Below are 9,688 nucleotides of genomic sequence, written 5' to 3'. Positions count from 1 at the left end.
CTCGTCCACCCTTCTGCTGTCTCCATCCAACTCTTCTGGATGATTTCAGGATCAGGTTTTAATGCCAAGCAGAATTACACGTACATGGAATCTGCTGTTGGGTATCTTTGTGCAAGTATAAATATAAGAAATAGAAGACTTTTAATGTCATTAATAAATAAATGTAAAATACTATTAGCAACCGGTGCTCAGATTTAGTTGATTAGAGTAACATTGCCACGGTTTAAAAAGTGTTGCTTTTTATATTAATTTAAATCACAGGAGTAATTTCAGTAAATTGTGATTTTATTTTGGCTTCAAAGGGACAAAAATAATACATTTAAATAAAATATACAATTTAATCGAAATACAAACAAACAGGAAGGTGAGGATGCAAGTTTTAAAGCAAAGTTACAAGTCATCTGAGGTAAAGTAATTAAGAGACTGTTCAAACAAGTAAAGTAAAAAGAAGCTTGGAGGTGAAAGCTGTTGTGGAGCGTTCAGCCCTGCTCCTGTGACATCTGCCAGAGACAAACAGAGAAAACTGTCTTATGATGACAACAAGATGATTCTCCATGTCACAAAGTGTAGGGGAGATTACTTCAGTCCAGCTCCAGCAGATGAACTCACAACATATCAGACGCAAAAAAAAAGAGCAACATTAACAAATTGTTTCACCATGAAGCAGAATAACTGTTTCTAACCTTCATAAACACATCTTGATTTATATGTGTTTTATTCAACAGATTATTTGTTCTTACACTCCAGGTTGGGCCTCATCAGACACCATCACTGAATCCAGATGTGAGGAGTCAGAGCAGACCTTGCTGGTTCTAATCCCCCGTCCACTGTTCAGAGAAGAGGTCAAACCCCTGCACAGTTCAAACCCATTTCCTGAGATTCATTTCTATGCACCCACTTAGATTAAATCATACATTTACAATGGTAATAGTAAATCATGTGGCAACTATATTATAATAACATACTATATATACAACCATATTTGAGTAATATACTATATACAACCACCATGTTATAGTAACATACTATATAAAACAACCATATTATAGTTATGTACTATTTATGACAATCACATTAACTTTAATTGTTGCTATGAAAGTTAGCTGCTTTGCTTGATAGTTTTAAGAAGCAACACAATACCTATTTCTACGATCTTGCTTTTAATTAATTTCATCGGCTTTATTTACTTTCTACTGAATCTTTGTTTTATCACTAACGTGTTCTTATTGATCTCTTACTCCATGCCTTTGATTTGATTGTAAAGCACTTTGAGCAGAATTTTATGTATGACAGGTGCTGTATAAATAAAATGTAATTATAATTATTATAATTTTATTCTCTATGTAACAACCATATTATAGTAATATACCATTTGTGACAAGCATATTCAAATAATATAATATTTCTGACAATCACCAGATAGTATAGTAGTATAGTAATATGCTATATTTTTAACCATAATATATACTATATATATACACCTGTAATAACCTGATACAGTGGCTCTGACCTGTGTTTATATTTGTGTTGATTGTTGATGAACTGTTGTTCTTTTGCTCGTCGGCCTGAGAAACACAGATTCTGTGTCTGTGGGTGAACGACAATAAAGTTGACTTCTCGTGTGATTTAATGTAAATTGTGTTTATTTTAAAGCACTTAGAACAAGTGGCGGCCAGACGTTTAAATCTGTATTAAAACAGTTTTAATCATAGAAGTTTCCGGGACCAGTGGAGTCCATGTTGCACCGAGGGGGAGCGGCGGAGTCCCCCGGCCTCATGGAGGGTCTCCCTGCGGCTGAGTGAGAATCGATCCGTGTGACTGAGGGTCATTTCTCACTCATCCAGCTGCTGAACATCTGCTTCTCCTCTGGTGCTCACTCAGAGCCGGACACGGTGGACAGGACCGTGTTTCCTGTTTGTTCACATCGCACTTCCGAGCCTTAGCTAGCCCGACAGAGCGAGCTAAGCTATCGGCCTGTTGGTTAGCCATTAGCTTCAGTTCATTAATCACTATATGTCGTGTCGTTATGTCTGTGCTGTCAGTTGTTAAACAGCCATGAGATTAACCGTCTGTTGACAGCAGGGCGCGACTCGACGAACCAGCTCGGCTAACAACAAAGCTAAAGCTAGCACGCGTGACTGCTAGCTTTAGCGTTTAGCCGTCCATGTGCGTGCGGGAGCAGCGATGCGGTGCGTGCGGAGGCTGCGGGGATTCACATTGACACTGATCCACGTCTCCGCGGTGCTCCTGGTGTGGACCGGGGCTCCGCGGGCCGGGGAGGCGTGTGCTGCCGCGGAGGAGCAGCGGGGAACCAGCGCCGACGCCCTCCTGCTGTGCCGGGCGTGCGGACACGAGCTGGCGACCGGGGCGGACATTCGCTCGGTCCCCAGCCGACTGGCGCTGTCCTCCCGCAACCACACGCTGCCCGGGGGCCGGCGGGTCAACGTGCAATTGTTCGAGAACCCCCACGGGCTCCGCTTCGAGGTGTTCACCTTCAGGAAGGCGGATGTGGCTCAGCACTGGCCGGCGGACAAACACTTCACCTGGTTCCCCGGGTTTTCGTGGACCGCGGCCACCTGTCCCCGGTGTCGGACCCATCTAGGTGGGTACCGACCTGCAGGCTGTGGTACCGACCCGGAACAGTGGACGCACCACAAATCCACACACTTTATTTATTTGGCTCATATTCACAAATCATTATGTGTCTCATAGGGCTTAAGTTAATTTAACTTGTGATTGTGCAAGTTAAGCAAATTTTGAGAAATATATTCAAACCAGAACTTTACTGTTTGTATTGGCCACAATCTGTTAATCAGAATTAATTGAAAACATTAAATTATTGTTGAAAAACTGAATTGAATACAAATATTTAAGCCTCTCAATATAAGGAGGATTGATCAAGTGGTGTCATTATTAAATCAAACTCAATATCCCCAAACTCTTATTTAATCCTTGTGTTGGTTTGATAAGACATTGAAATCACTTAGTGTCTCGATCATGGAGCAAATTTCAAGATATAAATAAATCATAATACAGAACCGGGATCAATACAGCACATTGTCAGTCATGTTCATCAAAAATCCACTTTAATTTTAAAATGTTCATCATCAAAAGTTACTGAGGTTGAAGCCAATCCTGGTGAGAAAAACAAGGTTTTTCTCTATCAAGAAACATTTGAATGTTTAAAAAAAAGACTTTAACCTGGTTAATCAATCAATCATATTGTGTTTGAATAGCCCATGCTCGCATGTTTTCTCATAGGGCTTTGAGTTAATTTTACTTTTTCCATTTTAAAGTTAAGTAAATCTAGAGGGGAAATACATTCCAAACAGAACTTACTGTTTGTATTGGCCACAAACTCTTAATCAGAATAAATTGAAAACATTAAATCCCTTCTTGAAAGCTGAATTAAATTATAACATTCATCCCTCTCAATATAAAAAGGGTTGAAACAACTCCATATCCAGACTGACTTAATTTAATTATTGTGTTGGTTTATTGAAATCACAATTCTCACTTATTGTATCAATTATGAAGCAAATAGTGAGATGCGATATAAAGAAATAATCTTAAATGGTGACTCAACTGGGACTAGTGCAACTCATTCAGGATGTAGTATTGTCAATCCTATTCATGCTAGTGACAGCTTTATATTTATAATTAATAAAATTACAAGGTATAATGCATCTTGCACTCAATACTTGCATTTATGTTTAATGTGTTTTAGTGAAGACTTAAAAGATCATGAGTTAAGGTCTTAATTATGGTGTTAATCACTTTGAGCAGTGGATCTACAATAATTAATAATAGAAAAACTATTTTGATAGTTGAATAAATGTATGAGTAATTATTTAAAGCAAAAATGCTGAGGATAAGATACTTTTACTTCACTAATTATTGTCAATTGAAAGTCTTCTTACTTTTGGACAGTTGTGATGTGGATAATTCTCAGTCCAATTTATACAAAAAGAATAAGGACACTGGTCAACCGGTGTTGAAAATAACCTTTATTGAAAAGTTTAAACAAAAAATGAAGCATTTAAATTGGACCTACTAAAGTAATTTTGGCGATATTATATTTAGAGCTAAAATATTCATTGTTATTGTCTGGGTTTAATATATGTACCTTAACTCTGGAGAAAATAAGAACTGAAGTTGCACCAAATATAAATACAAACCTTAGAAATTCTGATTTACAATCAACAGTCAGCAACTCATTTTAAGTTTCCTCACCTTTAACAAAAGTAATTTGTGTTGTATGATCCACAATATACTGTGTTGCTCATTTATTAACATCTTCGTCCCCATGTGTTTTGTTGCTCTCTCCCTCCAGGATGGGCCTTCCAGCCGAGCGTCTGGCCCGACACCATCACAAAGTCTCAATTTGAGGACTCGGATCAAACCTTTGTGGCTTTAATCACCCACCGACTGCTCAGTGAGGACTTTGCTTCCAGCCTGCTGATGACTCCCAAATCCTTCACCAGCTGATGGACTCTTTGACTGTTTAGTTAACCCTGGTGCCTTTTCTGTGACCTTTCACTTAAATAAATGTCTATATATAATGCCTCCGGTTTGAAGACTCCCACACGTGTGTACACAGTAAGTTTTATTATTGTAACAAAGCAAGTTGTACACCTCAAATTTAAAACAGTTTATTTCCCCCCCCCCCGGCGGAAAAGGAAAGGGTGATTATATGTAAATTCTTTGAGATAACAGTTTGTTTTAAACCCATGAAGCAGTGGGGGCCAAAATTTACAAGCTTGTTTTTTTCCATTTTGTTCTTTATTAAAAATGTCATTTCAAATCTCATGGATATCTGTAAAACAATACAATGAAAACAAAGAAAAAAAAAAGTCCCATAGAAATGATGTCAAAATAACCACTCTCCCCATAACCAACATACTCCTGCCCCTCCCCAGCTTACCCCACCCCCCGCCCCCTAAACATTACAAGTCAAAAGGAATGAGCTGGTACTTGTTAACCACATAGGGGAAAAAAATAACAGTTTAAGGGACTGACGCCCCAACTAAAAAAATAAAAAACATGGGAAAAAATATCGAGGTCTGCTAGCGCTAGGTCACTACACCATGGCTTTAGTCAATTTACCACACAACCTTAAACAGAAGGAATTCTGTGTGAAGTATTTTCAAATTCTACTCAGGATGCCGTGCTGATACTATTGCAATACTTTATTATCATTTTTTTTAGATGACTGTGGGGATGGTACTCATATTTCAGGGCAAAGTGCCATTGGCCTTAAGATGAGTCAAAGGAGAACATAACATGGCACCGACAGGTGAAGAGGCTTCAGAATGGAAAAAGAAGCACACACAATAAAAAAGGAAAAAAACAAAATAAAAAAAACTTTGCTCCCTAACATGAGTGGAAAAAGCAAACAGGGAATCGAAGGTTGAGGGTCTGGGTTGGTGAAGTTATTTCATTAGTCATCTTCTCCCTCGTCATCCTGCAAGAGCAAGTAAATACCGGATTGTCAGTGAATGTTCAAAAATTACTGCCGACATCATGCATTTTTTTTTACTTTTATCACTTTACCTCTCCATCTTCTCCATCATCCTCTTCGTCCTCCTCTCCATCTTCATCTCCCTCCTCGTCGATGTCCTCCAGACCCTCTTCATCCTCTTCCTCGTCTTCCCCTTCACCCTCTTCGTCATCCATGTCAGGAACCTGGGGGAAATAATCACTGTCAGCACTTCTGTGTTTCAATAGTAGAGGATGATATGTAATTACAGTTTCCTGTTGTGGAACAGCTCAAACATCTCTGCTCACTGTGGGAAATGGCATCCAGGGAAATTAATATACCACTGGAGTATGAGCAGTAATAAGCCCTTTTATTTGCGTGTCATAAACCTACCAGGTAGTACTGCAGAGGGTTGGGCCAGATGTCGTCCTTGATGACCTCCCCGAGCTCATCAGCGCCAGCGTCGGCATGATCAGTGAACCAAGTGAAGAAGCTCTCTGGCTCTTCATGTTGCCTCTTCCTTCCGGCTTTGTTCTGTGTCTGGCTGGAGCGCTTGGTCAGGTCCTACAAACAAAAGAACATTTCAAATGACTGCTCAGCACAGGTTGTGTTGCTTTTATTGAACTCTTAAGTAATTCAGGTCAAAAGTTCAATGAGGGACAATCATAATAGTGCTGCCCTGCCTCAGGTCTCGCCACATAAATTACTTTAATGGCAAAGACAACATAATAAAGACCAACATACCTTTCCTGACTTCCATTTGATTTCTGTTGACTTCGAAGATGGGTCTCCACTCTCGTTCAGATGGAACTCTTTGGAAAGTACTTTGTTTTCGAAGTACGGATTTTCATCGAAATACTAGAAGACAGAACGCACTCAGGTGAGAACCCAGGAAACAACTTCTTGGTGGCGCGAGCGTGCAACAGTACAATACTTACAAAATCTATTCTGTAGCCCGACTTGATGTCTTCAAACTCTGTCACCTCCACCCGGCTCAGGTAATGAAGCGCTTCTTCATCTTCCTCTCCCAGTAGGGCAGATACTGCAGGGGAAACATTCAACAGAGCAAACATCAACTTCAATCCTGGTGGAAGGTCATACAAACATCGCTGTACATCTAAAGGCTTCCAAGAGACCAGATACCTAATCTTAAATCACTGACCTTGTGGATGGTTGACAAACGTGGTGACCCAGAAGTTGGGGATTTTGGCGATCAGTTCTGATCTCTTCTGAAAGAATGGCTGACGGAGTTTGTTGTATTTCTGTTCTACTTTGAGGATCTCCTCACTGGCTTGCTCGTTCAACCTGAAATGAGAGAAACGTTAAAAAACATCCGGGACTGTTTGTTCTCAGACACACGGCGAAAAAAATAATCCCATTCCTATACTTTCAATAATAATACATTTTATTTATACACTAACCCTTTAACCTAAAAGGACAAATTCAAATTACCTGTCAATTTCATTCTGAACTTCGTCGATGTGTTCAATAGCTTCTTGCTGCTCTTTCTCTGTGGGACAGAAGAAAAACATGAATTGTTAAAAATACATAGCATTTATTACAGATTAATTAAAACCATGAATAGAAACATACACATCATATTATAAATCTGACGATTATCTCATAACAAATGTGTTTATTTACGTGTTCCCGCTTAAAAAACAAACGGCATTTCTTAATTTAAAAGACATATTTGATTCATTCAAAGTATTTAATTAACCCACAACTAAGTTCCGCCTGTGGGATATGTTTCTTATACACATGTTTCCGGATCTCACGGGGAAACACGCCACGGTTTCGCGGTAGATACTGGTAGTTTGTCCGGATCTCCGGCAGATCGCACGCCGGAGGTTCAGGCAGCGCGAGCGGCCAATGGCTGCAGCTCTAGCGGCTCAGGCAGGGACCGTTTCCTGCCGGTTGCTGTCGACGAGGCCGCGTGGTTTAAATGTGGGACATCGGACTGCACACACACGCAGCTGCGGTACCATGAGAACAGATAGCCCGGGGTGGACACTCACAACCGCCCGCTGCCCCCACAGCGAGGTCCCGGGTCCCCCTCCCAGAACCCGGTTACAAATATTAAAAATTTCCCGCGGGGCTGGAGGATTTAAAAGCTTCTCGGTCCGACACAAAACACAACGTCGTGCGCTAGCGTTAGGTAACATTACGACAACAACACGAGCGGGCTAGTGGCTAAAGTCCGAATGAAAGGCGCAAATTCCCCCGGTTATTAGACACAATAACACCGATGGGGGCTCCCGCCGGGTGGTGCGGGGCGAATTACCGCCATCGCGCAGAACAATGACCCCCTAGCATCGCACACGGCCACTCGGTCCGCAGCCGTCGACACAACTGGCCACGCTGGTGATGCTAACTCGGCTAGCTAACATGGCCTCTCTGCACCCGGTGTGGATGGAACAAGGAGTAGCGGCATGCTAACGAGCTAATGCTAGCTGCTGCTGCCGCCGAAACGGGAACACACGCAGCGGTCTCCCGGGGAAGAGAGGCCAGGGGGCCCGGGGCGAATAAATAAAAAGCAAGCCCACGCAGTCGGTGGGATCCCCGCAGAACCGTGGCATAAAACCACGTTAGAGAAAGAAAGTGAAAATGGCGGTGAACAGGAGGCCGCCATTCTCTCCCCCACCCCCCCACACGCCACCACCACCACTTACCGGAGGTTTCGTCCGCTCCGTCATGGTTCGAGTTCAGCTCCTTTTTACTCGCTTTCGCCGCCGAGGCCGACATGTTTCCGCGCGCTGGGGTTGACCGAGGTGCGTCCGAGAGGGTGGCGGTGGATCTGGTTTCTCTCCCCCGAGCAGGAGCGCGCTAATCGGGCGTAAAAGTTCAGCGTGGAGGAGCCGACAACGTGCTGCCTTCCACACAATGACGCTGCCGAGGAGCGAGGAAGTCACGGCCCGCGCCGCTCACGCGCTCCTTTCATTGCGCCGAGCGGAGCGGCGGCGAGCTCCGCCTCCCAAAGTAGGTCCCACTGCGCGGACCCGAGCTGCGCGTGCACGCCGCTCCCCTCTCCCCAAACCTCCGATTTCCACTTGTCTACAGCGCGCGCTTAATTTATATAAAGTCAAATAAAGAAAATAGGAAAGTGCGTTAGTTCAGGGCGAAGCTGCGGCGGGACCGACGCACGCTTAAAGGCCCAGTGTGTGAGAGTCAAGTGAAATGGATCTATGGGCAGAGAATGAATGTAGAACAATCCCAGTGATCTAAATCGTATGAATTGTTGTTTTCTTTACCCTAGAATGAGCCCTTTATATTTAAATACTTTATAAATACTTCATATTCAGGAGTGGGTCCTTTCTACGGGGGCCGCCATGTTTTGTTTTTTTGACAGTAGCCCAAACTGGACAAACTAAACCTTTTGAGTTTTCATGGCAACTGAAGCTACTGCAAGTTCTCCTTCATGTTTGGAGAAGGGGAGAGGGGGAGGTGAGGGATGCTCAGCTGCAACCTGACACTTTGCCACTAGAGGTCACTGAATTCTACACACTGAACCTTTAATAAACATTTCCTGTGAACACTGTGTTTATTGTATTTTGTTCAAATAAGAGAAAAGTTCAGAGAACATTTCAGTTCACTAACAGAGCTGGCATCAAAAAGCCTGATTTGAATCATGCTTCCTGCCAACTGTTATCTCTGTGGGTGTTATTTGTATAATCCAAAAAGTGAAACCACTCTGACAGCATTAATAAACAGGGTGTTTTATTAGCGGTTGAAGCAATGTCTGAATATTAACCATATATCATATAATAGGCAGCTATTCAGTGAGTGGGCTGCTATGCTGTTTGCATAATTATCAGAATATTATGTGAATATTAATGATGTTCAACTTGAGCCCACAAGTCTCCATTGTCAACAAGACAGCTGAGAGGCGCACAGAGCAGCCATGTGTTTGTATGCAGACATGACCCCCACACACACAGACAGACACACACACAGTGTTTGTTAGAGGACCTCCATGTCCAGGATCATGTTCAGTACATCAGCAGCTGCTCCCTCATTTCCTGTCCTGTGCATGTGCATATCGACTCCATCACTGTGGGTGTTATTGTCTCTGAAACTCTCTGTCTCGTCCGAGCAGGATAAACAGATCTGCTAAATGCTGCAGACTGTTCTCGGCCCCGTCCCAAACACAGAAGCAGCAGCAGCTCGGTGTTTTCTCTTTTTTGGTTGGTGGCAGCACAGGAACATGTG

At 42.6% G+C, this 9,688-nt stretch overlaps 2 protein-coding genes across 2 annotated transcripts; one reads left to right on the top strand and one right to left on the bottom strand.

Annotated features, from left to right (window-relative positions):
* The first annotated feature begins 1,729 nt into the window (after positions 1-1,729).
* On the top strand, positions 1,730-5,329 carry si:ch211-51h9.7 (uncharacterized protein LOC558400 homolog). Its single transcript, XM_062381354.1, has 2 exons — positions 1,730-2,602; positions 4,334-5,329. The coding sequence occupies exons 1-2, from the start codon at positions 2,185-2,187 to the stop codon at positions 4,486-4,488; spliced, it is 573 nt and encodes a 190-aa protein (XP_062237338.1). The 5' UTR covers positions 1,730-2,184; the 3' UTR covers positions 4,489-5,329.
* LOC133936735 (protein SET) lies at positions 4,594-8,404 on the bottom strand. The gene is made up of 8 exons (XM_062381348.1): positions 8,152-8,404; positions 6,932-6,989; positions 6,642-6,784; positions 6,418-6,521; positions 6,224-6,337; positions 5,873-6,043; positions 5,554-5,685; positions 4,594-5,464 (listed from the first exon to the last, which is right to left on the bottom strand). Exons 1-8 carry the CDS (start codon positions 8,222-8,224, stop codon positions 5,441-5,443), a joined length of 819 nt encoding a protein of 272 aa, XP_062237332.1. The 5' UTR covers positions 8,225-8,404; the 3' UTR covers positions 4,594-5,440.
* Positions 8,405-9,688: the final 1,284 nt, after the last annotated feature.

The sequence above is a fragment of the Platichthys flesus genome, chromosome 3, assembly GCF_949316205.1.
Source record: "Platichthys flesus chromosome 3, fPlaFle2.1, whole genome shotgun sequence".
Classification (NCBI taxonomy): domain Eukaryota; kingdom Metazoa; phylum Chordata; class Actinopteri; order Pleuronectiformes; family Pleuronectidae; genus Platichthys; species Platichthys flesus.
This window is presented reverse-complemented; position numbering and strand designations above follow the sequence as displayed.